Here is an 18,643-nt window from a genome sequence, read left to right as displayed (position 1 = left end):
TTCTGTAGTAAAACAATTGAGATCTGTTCAATTATGAGTTATCTAATATGAATGAATTAAAGGCATTGATGCCAAAAATCGGTTGATTCTGGGGCAAATGTTTTTAAAAAGTGTCAAAACTGACAATCTGTGACAGTGAAGTTTTAAAGGATTACTTTGGAGAGTATACGAAACAGTTCCCTACAAAAAAAAATAGAATTTAATCTCCAAAATTGATATGGAGAGTCTATTGATCATTGCTGACATCTCGTCCATATTTGCATGCCATGAAACCAACCTGGGATTTTTGAACAAGTGGCAATATATCATCATCAAACAATTTCAATGGATTTTGGTAATTTGTTATTCAACGTATTGATCATCATCCAAAATTGAAATGGACTATCGACTGAACATTTCATCAATATTTTCTAACTCAAGACACCATGACCAATATATACTGCAACACAAATGTAAGCACTCTTCCATTTTTTATTTCTGCAATGGGGTACGGTGTTTCTCTATAATATTTTAGTTTATTTCTACCTCAAAGTATTTTAACAGCACAACCAATCTGACTTGCTGACAAATACTGTACAATAAATATTCTTTGTGAAACATTTAAGCTCAAAAAGTTCCATATCAACAGCTGTATATGAGTATATGAGTGTTTTTTGCAATGAAATGATCTTGACAAAAAATATTTGGAAAAAAATTCCCTAACTAATAATTTTTGGGATGTTACTCCGTAGCAAACTTTTTTTTAGGACTAATACTCCTGAACATTCTAAGCTTACCCTTCGCTGTTTGCCTTGTGCCTTTTTTAAGTCACTCAAATCCAATACTGAAAATAAAAGACAAGCATTTAAACCATAAAATTTACATATTCATTTAGCATTGTCTAGCAACTTCGTTTTTCGTGATGGCTACATTATTTAGAACCTTCATTTTTGTCTTAATACCATCCGTTGAGATTTGTCAAAAATCCCTGGCGGTCGGAAGTGTACGAAAATTCCTGTCCATCAGGTGTAAAACTAGGTTTGAAAAATATCTGTATTAGTTGTTATGAGGAATATTTTTGCCAATTTTTTTTATTGTTTTTGTTGCCAAGGAGACAAACAGCAGAAAGTTCTCACCCCAAGTTCATCGACCCAAAGTAATAATGCCAAAAGATTACCTTCTATAGACTTGACACAGACAGAGAGAAGCTTTTTCTCTGCAAACTGGAATGCCAGGACCTGCTGTTCCGTGAACATCCTGTTTGCAAACTGCATGGAAAACTCCATCGCCATTTTGTCAGTGTCAAATTGTTCTGGGCTTGCACTAAAAAGCAAAACAAAATTAATGGTTTAAAAAAAGTAATAGTAGTATGTTCAACTTACATTATAAGTATTTATAAGTTATTCAGTTGTCTTGTTAGTGCACTTTCTTCTCACCAAGGCGACCTGAGTTACCGTAATTCACCTAAGAGTTCGGACACTAAATATTCGGACACCCATAATTATTTTCCAAAATAATTTATTTTGCGTACCTAATTTTCGGACACCTAAAGGACATCAATCATAACTTTCACAGTTACCAAGTTTCACAGACGAAGATTATTGATTTTTATCTTTACAATGCCTGGCTAGATTACCTAACCGTATACACCACTGTGACAAATTAATTAGTTACTACCCATCCTAAACGATTTATTGCCTGTGTGGTATATTTATTAGAGGATTAAAGAAACAACAAGGGCAATTAAGAAAACATAGACATGACATGTTTGTAAAACGATCTGCCAATAAACTTTTAAACTTGTACCACACTTATAGACTGTAAGAATCAATAATTGTACAGTTATACATTAATCCTGCATAGCAATGTCCATGCTATCCACGAGATCCTCGTGGGTATAACTGTAAGTTATGTGACGTCACACAGTGTGACTCTTTGATCTGAAGCCGATAGAATGTGTTTATTCAGTTCAATGCATGTATAAAATGGTGTTTTAATTGACTTGATGAAGGATTTACACTTATAGGCGTAATAAATAGGTTTATGACCATTGATTACTACGGATAAATTAATAAGTGGTAAAATGCAAACATGAAGAAAAAAGGCAGGTTAAACAAACATGTAAATAAAATGTAAAAATGGTAATGTTCTATGTTTTCGGACAGCGAAAAAAATAATTAATTTAAGGTGTCCGAACTCTTAGGTGAATTACGGTAAATTCCCGGCCTGGGCGCATGTGATGGTTGGTGGTCGACAAGCCGGACAAATGGGATTTCTCCAAGTTTCCCCTACAACACAAGACCACGTTCTCGCGCAACATTATACCAACAAGTGTGACTTAGTATAAGTTAAAATATCTTCCTCCACAATTGATGAAAAATAAAATAAAGTTAAAACTAAATCATTCCCAATTTCGTGAAAGATGAGGCAAAATACACATTTCCAAGCGTCTAGGTCACTTTTCCAAAATACAAGAAAAACTATGGGAAATCAACTTGTAATGTGATCAGCAGACTGTTTGGTTTCGCTGATAGACTATGTATAGATCAGACGAGCTAAAAAAGTGGCAATGTATGTGTTATTACTTTTTCTTCTGTAGGAAATCGACCTGGAATGTGATAGTGCCCACTGTTTGTTGCCTCTGATCAACCCTATACGGCTTGACATGGATCTCTTGGTGCAGGGAGATCACGGCCCACTTCCTCTGTGGAAAACAACAACAACAGAACATGAGGTGTAAGCTATGACTAGTTTTATGTGCAAGAAGAACAAGTGTCATTGAGTTATACACATTTATTTCAGTTACATAAACAATTGCTTTCAATACTAAACATGAAACAGAAAATACATGTTTTATCCCCTGAACCTAAATGTTAATGTTTATTGAAGCTCAAGAAGAGTAAGTCATTTAGCCCCCCCCCCCCCCCTCCCCCCAAATCCGATAAAGTTTGACATATGAAACAGTAACATCAAGATAACAGGGTTCAACATATCGACTGTATAACACTATTGTAGAAAATAATATCTTTTAGATTGATAAATTAATAACAGGCAGTTTAGATATATTAAAATATATTATCATATATATTATTTATATATTAATTAAATCAATTGAATATTCTCACCTGCATAAGGTTGAATCCCACAGTTCCCTTCCCCATATTAGGGTGAAACGCAGTGGAAAACACAAATGAGTGGGAAGGAGCAGTAAAAACTTCAACATGCCTGAAAAAGGTTACATCGCATTAAATGTGTTGTATCATGAAGTTTTGGCTGCAAATTTGAAGCCTCATTTTGGAAATAAACTGAAGCACATTTATTAACTATAAACTACTTAAATGTAAATAATTGCCAACCAATGGGTGTTGGGTCAAAAAACTCATGCTCATACACATATATTTTGTATTTGTAATGGTGCTGGAACTACATGGCAGTGGAATGCTGTGGAAAATATTACTCGGACCTTTACTCGGATCTGTAAACGTGCCTGAAAAAAAGGTTACATTGCAACATTATGTACACAATAAGGCTACACTACACTATTCATATGAACAAACTATAGCAGTGAAGAGGTGAACATCACTGGAAAATCAAAATTGCATTTAGCATTAATGAAATTTGTGACTTACTGTGTAGTTTCTGGAAGGTCAGTGGGATTGAAGACCAGGCAATTCGTTATTGACAGCTCATCTGTTGGGCACTTGGCCGCCTTGAATAGCATCTAAAATATGGTAGGTAAACAATTAAAGACACATGAACCTGTATCTCTATGTAAAAGGAATGAGTGTTTGAATGATACTTTTACATGTAGAAAGTGTATAGGAAAAGACCACAGCAAATAAAAGTTTAAAAACAATACTTTAAAGCATTTGTCGCATGAAAGTAACCTAAGGTAAGCTTTTAGCGTAGACTTGTAAAACTTGTGGTCCATTTTCAGTCTTCACATGAACAAGCCTGGACTGTCAATGACATAAGTTTACAGGCCCTATATTTTATAGAGTATTTTGTGAAACAATTATATTCAATTCAAATATTTATTGTATGAAGGCCTCCGGCCCATATACAGATATGCATACATAGAAACATATAAACAACGTGGAGTTGACCAAGCACAGAATTCACAAAATATTAGTTGTTAGTATGGCATCATACATGTTAATCAACTATTGATACACTGTCTTTAATTTTTTCTGCATAATACAAATACATAGCTAATTTTTGCAAAATTTCTTCATTTTGTGTAGCTATTAATAGAAAGAACTTGTGAAGACTAGGGTAAACATAATACTTAGATGGTATATACACTTTTCTTATATCTCTATACAATGGACATTTGATAACAAAATGATATTCATCCTCAACAACATTTTTACAATATAAACAAAATCTATGGTCCCTATCAATTCCGGTATGCCTGCCTGTTTCGATAGCAAGGCGATGTGATGAAAATCTAAAATTTGCTAAGCATTTACGAAATTTATCAACTGTAACACAGTTCACATATAATTCTGTCTTTAAACATGATTTTATATACATGTAAAATTTATTAAGTTTCATATTCTCAGAACAAGTTTGACTCCATAATTGTAGATGTTGATCTTTTAATCTCGTTACATATTCTTCAAGAAAGAAACTTTCATTTACTACTTGCTGTGACTCCCAAATATATCCAAAACCATTCCTAGACAGATTCATACGCAATACACTAACCCAATTTTCATGACCTAGACTATCATACAGTTTTAACATATTGTAACACAACTTTACATATCTATCATCAGGAAGTTTTAAAAGTTTTAACCAATATTTAAGACAACGTTTCGAAGCATATATATGTAATGGTAAACGACCTAGATCACCTAAAACAGCATCATTACAAGCTTTAGAAGATACATTTAAATACCTTTTACATGCATATAATTGGACATTTTCTATAGCATTCATTGAAGTCATTCCCCAAATTTCAGCACCATATAACATTATAGGTGATATTTTTGTATCAAACATTTTAAAAAACACTGAAGACTTAACAAAAGGTAACGATGCAATGCCTTTAAAAAGACAATGTAAAGCTTTCTTAGCTTTAAGAGCAGAATTCTCTGCCATCTTATACCATGACAATGTACAGCTAAAATATAAACCCACATAAGTAAACCCTGATACAACATCTATATTTTCATTATTATATTTCCATTTTTCTTTACTTGCCAGCTGCCCACCTCTTCTAAAAACAACAATTTTTGTTTTACTAGTATTAACTTGCAACTTAGTATCAGCACAAAATAAGTTTAGCGCATTTAGTTGTTTTTGTAGACCTACAACTGTATCAGATAACAGAGCAACATCATCTGCAAACATAAGTAGAAACACTTCAATATCAGAAGGGGACAGCTGAACACCATGCACACCACTTTGTTCAATATAACTATACAACTCATTAATAAAAAGTGAGAACAATACTGGACTTAAATTACACCCTTGTCTTAAACCACTTGGACAGTCAAAACACTCTGTTTTTCCATCATTGCATCTAATACACATTTTGACATCTTTATATATTGATTGAATAGCATCCAATAGCCTTCCTTTAACATTTTGTCTAAATAAGCTTGTATATAATTTTGCCCTATCCACAGAATCAAACGCTTTTTTAAAATCAATAAAAGCAACATATAACTTCTTACCCTTTGTACTTAAATACTTGCTAATAACAGTATATAAAACAAAAGCATTATCAGTTGTATTATAACCATATCTAAATCCTGCTTGCGACTCCGAGATGGAGTTATAAACTTGAGTATAATAGGTAAGTCTTCTGTTTAAAATGCTTATATATATTTTGCTAAATACATCAACAAGTGCTATACCCCTGTAATTATCAGGATTATTACAACTTCCCTTTTTGTGCACTGGTATAATAATAGATAGCGTCCAGCTTCTCGGGAACTGACCTGATGTAAATATTTGGTTATAAATACGTACCATATATGGCAATAAATAGAAAAGACCATATTTAAAATGTGCAGGCAATAGCTCTCCGGCTGAAGCTTTATTTAACTTTAAGTCATTCACTGCCTTTATTACCTCATCAGATTCAATCCTGGAGTTTAAGAGGATATTATTTGAACAATCCACTTCATTAAAGAAGTTGTCAATAATAGGGGGTACATTTTCAGTGTCAGTATCAGATTGGAATAAAGTCCTAAAATGCTGCAGCCATTCCTCGCCACTTATATCAGGATCAGTTCTTTGTCTGCCAGTTAAATGCTTTATTTTACTCCAAAACTGTTTAGGATTTGGCATGGACTTCTCTAAATCTAAACCAATGCGCTTCAGGCATAGTAATTTCTTAGATTTACAAACACACTTATATTTAGACCTTGTTACCTTATAATCAAACAGATCTGCCATACTTTTTGTTGATCTATACAATCTAAGACTACGTAAAGCGTTTCGTTTAAGTTCTTTACATTCATTGTCAAACCAGTTCAAGCCTACTTTACGTTTACTCGTTTTTCTTATTTGCTTAACAAAATCTTTCGATACATTTAAAATACATTTTTGGAATTCTTCGACTAAAGTACTAGTATCAGAATCCTCTAATTCTAACATATCATCAACAGCTTTGAATTCACCATTAAGTATACTTTGGCTTAACACATCTTGGTAATGATCATAACTACTTTCATCTATACAAATTTTGCTACTATAAATAATTTTGGCTTTATCATTAACATCTGATTTTAACATACTATCAAGACACAAAACTAATGGCATATGATCACTTTCAGGGTTAGCGTCTACTTTGAAATTATTACAAATCTCATACATGCTATGGCTACATATAAAATAATCCACAACGCTTGACCCAATACCTCCATAGTACGTAAAATCACCAACACCTTTATCACTCCCAACTTGTCCATTTACTATACATAATGAGTAAGTTATACAAAACTGTAAGAGAAATTTTCCAACAGCATTAACAGTATTGTCTTTCGAAATTCTCATTGTATTAACATCGTTCTCAAAAATAGATTCCAGCTGAGCAAACACTGGTATATTTAGATTTATGTTAATAAAATCATTTAAAACACCAGTTCTCGCATTTAGATCCCCACATAGCAGCAACTCATATGCCTGCAAATTATATTCGCTATTACATAACAATGTTTCAAATTCAGATAAACCACTGACTGTTTTATCAGTATAAAATGGTGACCCTTGTGGTGGATTATATAATGACACTAAAAGAATCTGTTTATCAGGGCATAATATACCTTTATCAATAACTATCAATATTCCGTAAATAAAATCTTCACAAACACGGCTAATATACTGAGATAGGTTATCCTTTATAAAAATTGGTACACCCCCCATATTTCTCCCAGCCTTCAAAGATTTTTTCGCAGGGCAAAAATAACAAAAATAACCAGGTAGAATATGTTGAATGTCATTACACTCCAGACACCATGTTTCTTGGAGACAGATAATTTCAAACGCCAATAAATATTGTATAAAATCAGCATTATTCAACTTAGTATAAATTCCACAAATATTCCAAGACAAAACTTCCACGTTTAGTTTCCGAACAAATGAGCGTTGACCACCCCCCTAGTCTATAACATTAGCTGTTTCTGCGTCTGGCTGGATCTCCATGTCATCCTGCTGAGGTGGCTGTACCTGCTGATCTTGACGCCTGGTTGCTCGCCTGAATACTCGGGGTTGAACGTTATTGTCAAGCACAACTAAAGTACCATTCTTAAAGTAACCCTTTTTACCAGACCTTTTAAGATCATCTAATTGTAACTTTTCAAAGCTTGTAAGATCGTTGGCTATTCTTACACCATGCAGCCTTAATTTATCTCTAAACTTAAACAGTTCAAATTTGTTATTATGATTTTTAAACTTTACAAGAATCATTCTAGGGGAGTCTTGTGAATATTTTCCAAAACGTTTGGCAAAAGTTATAACATCATCAAAGTTTATATCATCAGGGAGGCAACCTTTCAACACAGAATTTATAACTTTAGACTTGGTATCATCAGATGATTCGTGCTCCTCGTCTCCTAGTCCGAAAATTCTTAAATTACCTTTACGCGACTCGCGCTCTATAGAGTTCATTTGCTTTCTAATAATGTCAATATGGTCTCGATTAATTTCATCACTGATTGCCAAATGGCCTAAGTCATTTTCAAAAACACTAGAAGAATATTCAATGTCGTCAACTTTGGATTTAATAGTTTTAAGATCATTTTCTGTTGCCTTCTGGCGTTTATCTAGATCTCTACAAATAGATTTAACATTACATAGTTCAGTCTGGATATTCGAAACATCATGACGTAATTTGGAGATTTCATCTTTTACTTCAGTGATTTGTGACGTGGTTTTTGCATTCGCTGCCTCTATAGCATTAAGTATAAGGTCTGTCTCACTGCTTGGGCCTGGATTCTGCTCCACGTCTGAGGACAACATCAAAAGACGACTGGTATACGACAAATAGGAATTGCTCACTATCGGACATGTATTGGTTTGTTTATATTGACGCTCAATGGTGACACTGTTGATGCCACCGGGGCATGTGTCATGAAGCTCGTAACTTGAAACCGATTCCTCAATCAGATGCTTTGCCAGCAGTAACCCCTGGGCGCACGTAAACCAGAATAGCATTAAACTGCAGCACATAAAAGTTATCATGTGTATGTCAGATGACTTTGAGTACGGAGTATACACATTCGGGCATTTCTTTAGCTTAGCACAAGCATATATATTATGATAGTGATTCAAAATTCACAAGCCCACTGGGGAAATTGCGAGCCTGAGGTAACACGTGAATGCATCATCAATCGGACTTGTGGCAAAATTTGATGAATTTCATTTACATTTTAATTGGTAATATTAAATTTGTGAAGACAGCTTTAAGAATCACACAGAGGTTTATTTCATAAGGAGAAGTCAGTACTGATGTCCACGTAAGAGTCCCTCATGGCCAGAAAGGCCCAGAGAAGGCCATAGGAATCATTATTGGTGTTCTGGTAAGTTGTCCCTGGAGGCCAGACAGGCCCAGAGAAATTTGGCCCTGATGGGGCTTGAACCCACTAACTTTTAATATGAGATGAGAGGCAGACAGCTATCGCACTAATCCCTGTCACCACATCCAACTAATACTTACTGTAGTACTCATGGTTTCTTCTTCTGTTGTCTCTATCTCGTTCAGCGATACGGGCTCCCCGTTCTCACTCTGAAAGTAGAAGACAGAATTTTATTTATCTATTTGTAAGAAATGTTGAAAAAATCATTTCATTATATAAAATATATTAGTTCAGGTGGTATATAGAGATTTATCATTGGTATATGTTAGCATGATGTATATCTCACTGTTTCAAGAGTGAAAATATAAATTTGATAGGTGAAACTGTCAGTCTGTGACGGTGCAGCTTTAACTGCTTTGAATATTTTGCTCATTCATTTCACAAGATTCTTTGCAAAAAGATGTTTTTATTTTATTTTTTATAATTCTGAAAGGGGGGCATATGCAAAAACAACCCTCAAAAGGTCAAATCCTGCTTGGCCTATTTTACTCTGGGAAACCACAAATTTTAAGAACAGGATGGTTAAACAATAAAAATAAATGTTAAGTTAATCACTTCCTGATTGATTCTTTGAAATAATCCGTCTTTAAACCAGAAATAAAACATTCAAAATGCTGGAAGTTAATTGGAACTAAACAGAATCCACTACGCAAAATATTGAGAATTTTTCCTTCAATGTAAATTCAATTATTTTATTTTATTTAAAATAGCTGCTGAAAAACAAACTTGCAACAAGTAACAATTGAATTTAACAGGGCTTCCGTTAAAAGAAGTTTGGAAGTGTATTACTCCCTAGAAATGGGTTAAAACTTCCAAAATAGATTTCTTGGAAGTAAAAAAACTTCCATAATTTTGAAGAAAACTTCCAAAGTTGAAAGCTTGGAAGTTAAATATCAGAACCATTTGTCAATATTACTTTTATGGTCACAATTCCAATCAGTTTAACTGTTTTTAAATAAAATGAATTATTATAATTAAGTCTGTGAATTTGGCAAGTTAAAGTTGCAAATTATTTGATTTTTAATATACTTTTTGAAAAAGATCCTCATATCAGTGAAAAACTTCCAAAATTGATTGACAGGAAGTTCATACTTCCAGTTTCAAATTCTTAAAGCAAGCCCTGCATGTAAATTCAAACAAAACCTTCATGTTTAAACTTTAAAATTTCAAACTTTTAAGAAAAAGAAGCTACTTGCCTTCATTTTTTTATTTGATCCTCTACTATTTCTTTTACGATTCATTTGACTTTCTTTCTATGAAAGAGGAAGTAGAATTCCTAAAAATCATTCATATTCCTTTTTCATAGAATTTAATCTATGACATACAGATAAACCCAAGGCCAAAATAATAATTGTGTGGTTAAGGTTACATCTTGTCCAATTAGGGTTTTTTTCTTTATTTTTTATTACGCTTTCTGTTGAAACATTATTTTTTCATTTTTTTTGTCTAGGAATAAAAATTGATTGTGTAAATGTCTGGAAACCATTGATATAAGACTGCTGACAAAAGATCAAATACATTTTTTTTTATATTTACGTTTCGCTAAAATTGATGTTTTATGCTAAACAGCTGCTAGATCAGTTCATACATTCCTTTTGATGTATAAATAATGATGTTTTAAGCCTAAAAATTCACTATTCCAATCCAAAGTTTTAAGCCATAAAACAAAAAAAAATAAAGTAAATACGAAAGTGACGCTGCCATCTGCTCTTTTGTCATCACTGGTTTCAAGACATTCATACAAAAATTGGCTCATTCAAAGACAAAACTTTTATTTTCTTATTTTTTCATAACATTTTCTTAAAATGACGTTAATACATAGCGGTCAGTCGCTGCAGTTAATGAAGCGCATCGCAGTTTATGTCCTTTAGAATTACTGTAGGGCAGGACTAGGTTAATTAATTCATAATTTTATTGCTTTCACAGATTTACAAAGATAGTTGTAATAATAATGATGATGGCTCTTATCCCAGCAAAAGTGTGACAATTGTCTACATGAGAAAAATATGGCAAATTTGACATCTCTCTGATGTAATAAAAACAGCAAAGTCAATTCAAACGCTGACTTTATCGCCCTCAAGCTAGTCCCATGGTATTTGGTTATGTGGTATGACAAACACGGTTTGTGTTTTACAATTTTTATTGTGCTTACTGACTTAACTGTTCTGAACCAAAAATAAACAAAAAATGAACCAATTTTTTTAGCTATTTTCTGTTACTGAAATCGGTCCGGCAAAGTCAAAATCAGTCCAGATTGGCAAATTTTAGAAGCCAGTTTTTTAGAAGCGAAAGGAAAAGTATGGCAATAGTTGGACAAAAAACTGTCTGCTGGCAAAAACGAAATTTAGGGTCCGGTGCAATCAAATTTTTGTACGCAGGAAAACAGAAACAATTTTTTTCTTTGTTTTACGCCCAAGCAACAGTTCCTAAGATTTTCGTCCATTAGCCATCAGCTCTGGAAAAGAAGACCTCTGCAATGCCCATGTCTTTCAATTCAATTGAACAAGGGCCATAACTCAACATGTAACATAATCAGTGATGAGACTTGTTTAACATGAACAAATCATCTTTGAAACAATTAATAGTTAAATGACATGAAGTGAATTCTTAATTAATAAGAGTGGAGTAAGCGTAGACCTTTTATCACCCGCAAAAGTTGAAATTCTTAATGACTAAGTCTAGAACTTAATGATTGCCTATGTGCAATTTCATTGGCTTGAAATGTAGGTTGTATGTTAAGTTCTGTTGAAAAAAAAGCTTAAATATCCTATAATAACTGCTTTTATTTCCATGACATGGTCATAAATTAGAAATGTATCTTAACCACATGTTTCTGTCTTTATGGCTCTTCCACGATATCAATGAAGTCAAGTTCAATAATCCCAAATGGGCCATTAACTTCCTTCTTACAAGGCCAAACAAAATAAACTTTAACTGGAAAATCAGACAGTTTCAACTTCATCGATTTCTCATTGCCCCGGCTGCCTTAGTGTCTGGGACACTTCATTTTGGATTCTGATATACTCAAATCAATTAATCCTTGTACTCCAATCAATTTTTATCATTCAATCTTTGTATAAGGAAATGGTCCTCATAAGGAAATTAAACAAGAGCTGTCACAGGATGTAAGGATTGGAATATTTTGGCGAAACATGCATGGATCACTGTTAGATTAGATTTCAATGCAATATATGGTGTGCTGAGATATTAACATAAATGTGGTTCCATGCAAAATTTTAACGAGAATTTCTAAGTCTAATAATAAAGGGCCATTATTTGCAAAATACAGTTATCTAACTTGGTTATTCAATTGGGCGGTTGAATACCATTGTATAAAGTCTCAATGCAATACATCAAATAGTTGCTGAGATATTATCCTATGTGTGCTAACATGCAAGACCTTAACCAGAATTTCTAAGTCGCATAATAAAGGGGCAAAAATTATATATTATAAAAGATAGAGTTATCTTACTTGATTAAATAAGAAGGTTAAATAGATGGGAGTCTGTGTGTAAAGTTTCAATGCAATACATGATGTATTCGCTGAGGTATTGACTTAAAAGTGGTTACATGCAAAACCGTAACCAGAATTTCTATGCCGAATAAAAAAGGGGCCATTATTTGAATTTAATGCAAACTGGAGTTATCTTACTTGGTTTTTTTAGTAGACTGGATGGTTGAGTGCCATTGTAGAAAGTCTCAATGCAATCCATCAAGTAATTGCTGAGATATAAACCTATGTGTGCTTACATGCAAAACCTTAACCAGAATGTCTAAGTCAAATAATAAAGGCCCATAACTTGCATTATATTCAAAACAGTGTTATCTGGGAATACATATCTAATGTTTCAATGCAATACATGATATAATGATTGTATCAAGTATCAATGCAATACCTCAAGTAGTTGCTGAGATATTAACCTATGTGTGCTAACACGCAAAACCTTAACCAGAATTTCTAAGTTGAGATAGTTGGGAATACATATATCCAAAGTTTCAATGCAATAACTGATGTATTTACTGAGATAATGACTTAAAGGTGCTTACATGCATCCAACGCCACCGCCGACGCCAGGGTGAGTAGTATAGCTCTCCTTATTCTTCGAATAGTCGAGCTAAAAAGGAATCGTACAGTTAATTAATAGTTACGTGCATGTATATTAATTAAACCTATGTATATAGTTTTGTTTCAGGTTACAGACCGACAATGTACATGTATATTTACTGCCGACCACTTTTCTTTGGTTTAAAAACATTTATTTATTGCATGTGAGTACATTTAGCAAAGACATTAATTACATACATGATATGCAAGGGTGATGAGATAGTTAAGAGCTAATATTTATACCTCTCTCCTTATCTGTCATTTTATAAAGCCAACACAGTGTAATGAATATAATAATACATTTTACTGAATATAAATAAAAGGGCAATATACTTCAAGGGTTGTAATCACGACAATTTGCCGGTCTGGACCGATTTAGAACATGCCAGACCGATTTCACAAACAGAAAATTGTTAATAAATCAGTCTGAAATAAAATATTTTTGAATATAATTATTTGTGTCCAAATTATTTGTGTCCCTCGCCCGGACCGATTGAGGTTCCAAACTTTTTGAAGCCCTGGTTGAAAATGTAATAATAGTCTCACTTCTAAAAAGAACAATATGTCAATAATTAAAACATATCTTTATCGACATGGAAAACAAAACAAAATGTTTGGTGATGCAGAAGTGTACAAAAAGATTTGCATAATATAAACCAAATCTGAAAACTACTCCACCCTATGTTTTCAAAACCAATTAATGACTTAATGGAACAGTGGCGGCTGTAAATTCCTCAGAACCTCTCTAAAGGATTCAATCAGAAATCGCCCCGCGATCCCATTGACAGAGACATGGGCATTAACACTACATGTAAGTGGGCTTCTGAGCCAGATTCGATAGATTTCCTTCCCTCTATGAGAGTATTTCAACATCAAAACAATGAGAAAAAAAATGAGTTTGCAAAATAACAAGCTAGATTGAGCCGAGATTTAATATTTGCTTATAAAATTGAAAATGCAGACGTGAAAATAACGATCTATAAATGGCTGCATGCAAACTTATTGAAGTGTTCTCCGATTGAATCCATAAATGATCATTATCCTACGCGATCCTAGGAAATGAGGAGAGAAACCTCGAATTAATCTTCTAAATGGTTCTGTGACTTGGCATTAATACAACTGTTGTTTATCCTAAATGGGAATTACCATAGGCTCATGTAAACAACGAGCATACAACAAAATGTTGTAAGATCCACAGTAACTATGGTAAGATCACCATTTTAACTTGGATACCGAGCGAGTGTCAGAAATGAAATTAAAGATGCAATATAACAGTACTCCCAAATAAGATTTACCACCATGAAAACAATTGTTTTAATAAAAAACAATGGTTCTTATGAAGGATACCTACTTAAATTTGAATGAAATGTGCATAAAACACAGTATTTCTACCGAAAGAGACTATAGTAGATCATAGTAAATCTTTTAGCATTCACCAATCATTTACTATTTTTGCGTTTTCAACCATTAAGTACATGGTTTCAACATTGTCATCAGAAATTAATATTTTCCATAAAAGCACTATTAAGTAAGTAGTAAAAGGTTTATCAGTCAAACTTTATGTTTATTAAACATGTGTATACATGACATGTGTATACATGCATTGATTTTGAATAACCGTGCAACTTTAAAAATTGAATACAATCGATGATAAGAAGACTCCTGTCTGCCTTGTTATGTCAGAAATGCTTTCCATAAAATTCCTGATCTTTAAGCTGCACTCTCACAGATTTACCATTTTGACAACTGTTTTATTTTTTTGTCTTGAAACGAGACAATTTATGCGAAAAATTCATGTAAACCAGTCATATAATACTGCTGACGAAACACTACTGACTAGATTGCAGATTTTTATATTTAAGTTTTGTTTTGTGCATTTTTCTTAAACTGTTAGTAACAGTAATAGCCATAAAACATTAATTTTGGAATGGAAAAATGAGAATCTGCGATCTGATATTTTGTTAGCAGTCTTATATCACTGGTTTGCAGATATTTATACTAAAATTTGCTCATTCCAAGACATAAATAAAAAAAGTTGTAAAAACAGTAAATCTGTGAGAGTGCAACTTTAAACAGGGAATATGCAGAGGCATTTTTTGGCAAGTTTAGAAGTCAACTATGTACAATGAATACATTTTGAATAAGAACTGAAAATCTAGATCAGCAAATTTTTGGGAATGACTGCGTCACTCATATATGGAAACTTTCATGATTTTCCGCAATGATGAAAACGATCCTATTAATTTGATTGGTCGACCTCCAAGTTGTGTGCTTCTGCCTATTTCTGTGAATTATATGTTACAGCGTTGTTTAAAAATAGCATAGTTTGGATATGACAAAATTATCGCTAATCCATACGAGCGTTGTTTAAGCGATGGAATATAGTTTTTATGGTCTAAGCTCCCTTCCCCCGCCCCTGAATTTTCTCAATGGTTCTCCACGGATGAGAAAATTTATCCTTCAGGAATAAAAAAATCCTAAAAACATTATGCCATGCATCTATAATTCACACCTTCTGCAGAAGCAATCAGTAAATCACTGATTTCCATTCCATCTATTTCATTTCCGATACAATGTTATAAAACTTCACCTCAATGAATATGAAAGCAGTGGTCAAAATTAGCACAAGCCCGCAAGCCCTGCACTGTTAAAATGCTTTCTGACCTTGCTCAAATTCTGGGTTTTATACAGCAGGGCTTGTTCATCCAAAAGACTAATTTTGAAGGCCGAGGAAATGATCAATGAAATGAAAGTAAACAGCGCCATTTTGCTCCCAAGACAAAGTCATTCATTGTCCTTGTCTTCACTAAGTCGGAAAATGGAGACAATACCATATGAAAGGACATTGATCTGCAAGAAGAGATCAGCACTGGAAAGAATGTTACCAGAAGGGCTTCAAGCTGTTTTCGGAAAAGGACCCTACATGTTCATTGTAACAAATCAATTTTGGAATTTCCAAGCCAAATTGCTTTTCATATAAATCAATTTGGTTAAATTCAGAAATATTAATTGCATTTGTGTAAGAACTGTCTTGAAAAAACAGTCATTATTTACATTCCCACATTCAGTATTTTTGTTTGTTTTTGCTAGTTATAAGGAAAAATATAGACTTGATTGCTTTGAAATGCAGTAATAGACATTGTAAAAATCAGGGGACGTGTAAATGTTAACGTACTGAATAGCACAAATGTAGCTAAACCTTTTCAAACAAAGTATGCAACCAGTCATCGACTTATAAATACTCGGTTTGAACAATAATGTTACGAGCAGCTGCCCTGCTAAAACATTGGTTCAGATTTTGCACAACCCCGATGAACATTTTACCAGTGCAGGGCTAGCAGGCTTTTTTGCTATCAATTGATCATTGTGCAACCAACATAAACATGGCAGAAAAAAACCCACCTCAAAACAATATAAAAAAGGTCAATGGAGAGGCAAGTGACCATTGTAACATTCAATTATGCATTGATTCTTCTTTCTTCTGATTGCATTTCCTCAGCTTCGCAGATTCTACTTAACAGTTTTCCCATGGAATAAAGTAAAGGCAAACTAAATCAGTCTTTTGGATGAACAAGCTTGAATTCTTCTCCTATTACGTGCCATTATTTTTTTTACAAGCCTTGCTATATAAAATTCTGAATTTGCAGTAATCAAAATAAGTCTTTCGGATTAACAAGCTTGAATTTGTTGCATGCAATTATTTTTTTTTATCAAACCCTGCTAAGTAAATTAAGAATTTTAGCCAGCCCGGAAAGCATTTTACCAGTGCACTGGGCTTGCAGCCCTGCGCTAATTTCGACCAGTGAGGTAACATGAAATAAGAAACTGTTTTGCACAGCAATAAACATAGTGACACCCTAGAAAAACAGGCAAAAATCCCTATATGCCCTGCTGAATAAATGAAGAATTTGCACAAGCCCGGAATACCTTTTACCAGTACATGGCTTGCAGGCTTGTGCAAACTTCGACCACCGAGGTAACATAAGATAAGTAATTCTTCTGCACAGTGATAAACACGATAAACATAGTGACGCCCTATCACAATACCAACGTATACCTTTCACTTATCCCTCACTTTAATCCTATAGCATGCTATCCTACTACGGCATAATTGTACGTACTTCTGTTTTCACAGTATTTTCCCATAAAAACAACCAAAATATTCCCGATAAACCTCTTCACTGCTTCTTGTATTGATCAATGAGCTTGCAAACAACTGTATTGGTACTAACGGCAGGGAATACTGTATTGATTCATCTACTGACACTTGTCAAAATCAGATGAGTTATTTTTCTAAAGATATATGGGATGAATATGCTGGAATGGTCAAGCTATAAATTTGAGGGGTATTTAAAAGGGGTATATAATGTATTGATTCATCTACTGACTCTTGTCAAAATCAGGTTACGGTAAGAGTTCTTTTTCTAGAGATATATAGGATGCATAAGCACTGCGTTGATCAAGCTATAAATTTGAAAAAGGGAATATGATATTGATTCATCTACTTATACTTGCTAAAAAACTGGCTTGGTTAGGGTAACATCCTTTTCGAAAATAGATAGGGTTGGTAGGCTTTTTTTATATTTTATTTTTTATTAGGCTTTGTATAAGAATGTTCTTGTCATCATTGGAGAATGGTGTTCAAGTGATCTTTTGTATAAAGCATTTCAGATTTTAAACTACATATTAAAACACACTTAAAAAAATATATATACATTTATTTTATTTTTTATCCAACTGACTATAAAAAGGTAGGGACAGGTAACCCGAAACAAATGTATTTTTTTTTAGACATTGTCAAAATTGATTGAAGGTTGGAGGTTTTTCTAAAAATATATATGATGCAAGTGAAGGGGTCAAGCTATGATTTGAAAATGTGGAGAAGTTAAACACAAACTAAAAATAATTTTGTATCAAATTAGTTTTTTTCAACAGTTTATTGGGTGATGTTGGACAATAATTTTACTTTTTACAGGGACATTATCATGAGTGTAGCGCAAATTCACCCCTACCCCCGCACAAGATCCCCCCAGAATTTCTTTTAGGCAAACACAGACAACAGTTTCAGCATAGACAGACAACAGTTTCAGCATAGACAGACAACAGTTTCAGCATAGACAGACAACAGTTTCAGCATAGACAGACAACAGTTTCAGCATAGACAGACAACAGTTTCAGCATAGACAGACAAACAGTTTGGCTTAGACAGATGCAATTCAGTAATAAGTAAAAAAATTATAAAAATGAAAATTTATATAAATTATTGAATATATATTTATATATGCTATAATGAACTTGGACAACGGGACTCAAGAGGTAGGAGCTAGATAGTTGTGACATTAGATAGAGAAGTACTGTAGAGCAAACATTTTCGCCGCCATTAGTTGTTTTGAATATCAAATGGGCAGTGGTCGAAATTGGCACAAGCCCTGCACTGGTAAAATGTCTTCCGGACTTGCTCAAATTC

General features: G+C 33.5%; 1 protein-coding gene across 7 annotated transcripts in view; it reads right to left on the bottom strand.

Moving 5' to 3' along the window:
- LOC128240692 (vesicle-fusing ATPase-like) overlaps positions 1-18,643 on the bottom strand; it is a 33,928-nt gene that overhangs the window by 12,278 nt on the left and 3,007 nt on the right. For 4 of the 7 annotated variants that reach the window (XM_052957421.1, XM_052957424.1, XM_052957419.1 and 1 more), the window contains exons 2-7: positions 9,152-9,220; positions 3,609-3,700; positions 3,105-3,204; positions 2,565-2,683; positions 1,157-1,302; positions 777-823 (exon numbers count right to left, since the gene is read on the bottom strand). In XM_052957421.1, coding sequence (XP_052813381.1) covers positions 777-823; positions 1,157-1,302; positions 2,565-2,683; positions 3,105-3,204; positions 3,609-3,700; positions 9,152-9,220 — 573 coding nt within the window. Of the gene's footprint in view, positions 1-776; positions 824-1,156; positions 1,303-2,564; positions 2,684-3,104; positions 3,205-3,608; positions 3,701-9,151; positions 9,221-10,267; positions 10,348-13,118; positions 13,140-17,297; positions 17,339-18,643 lie in introns of those variants that run through there. The other 3 variants (XM_052957425.1, XM_052957422.1, XM_052957420.1) reach the window with 3 other exon arrangements.

This window comes from Mya arenaria, chromosome 7 (genome assembly GCF_026914265.1).
Source record: "Mya arenaria isolate MELC-2E11 chromosome 7, ASM2691426v1".
Classification (NCBI taxonomy): domain Eukaryota; kingdom Metazoa; phylum Mollusca; class Bivalvia; order Myida; family Myidae; genus Mya; species Mya arenaria.
This window is presented reverse-complemented; position numbering and strand designations above follow the sequence as displayed.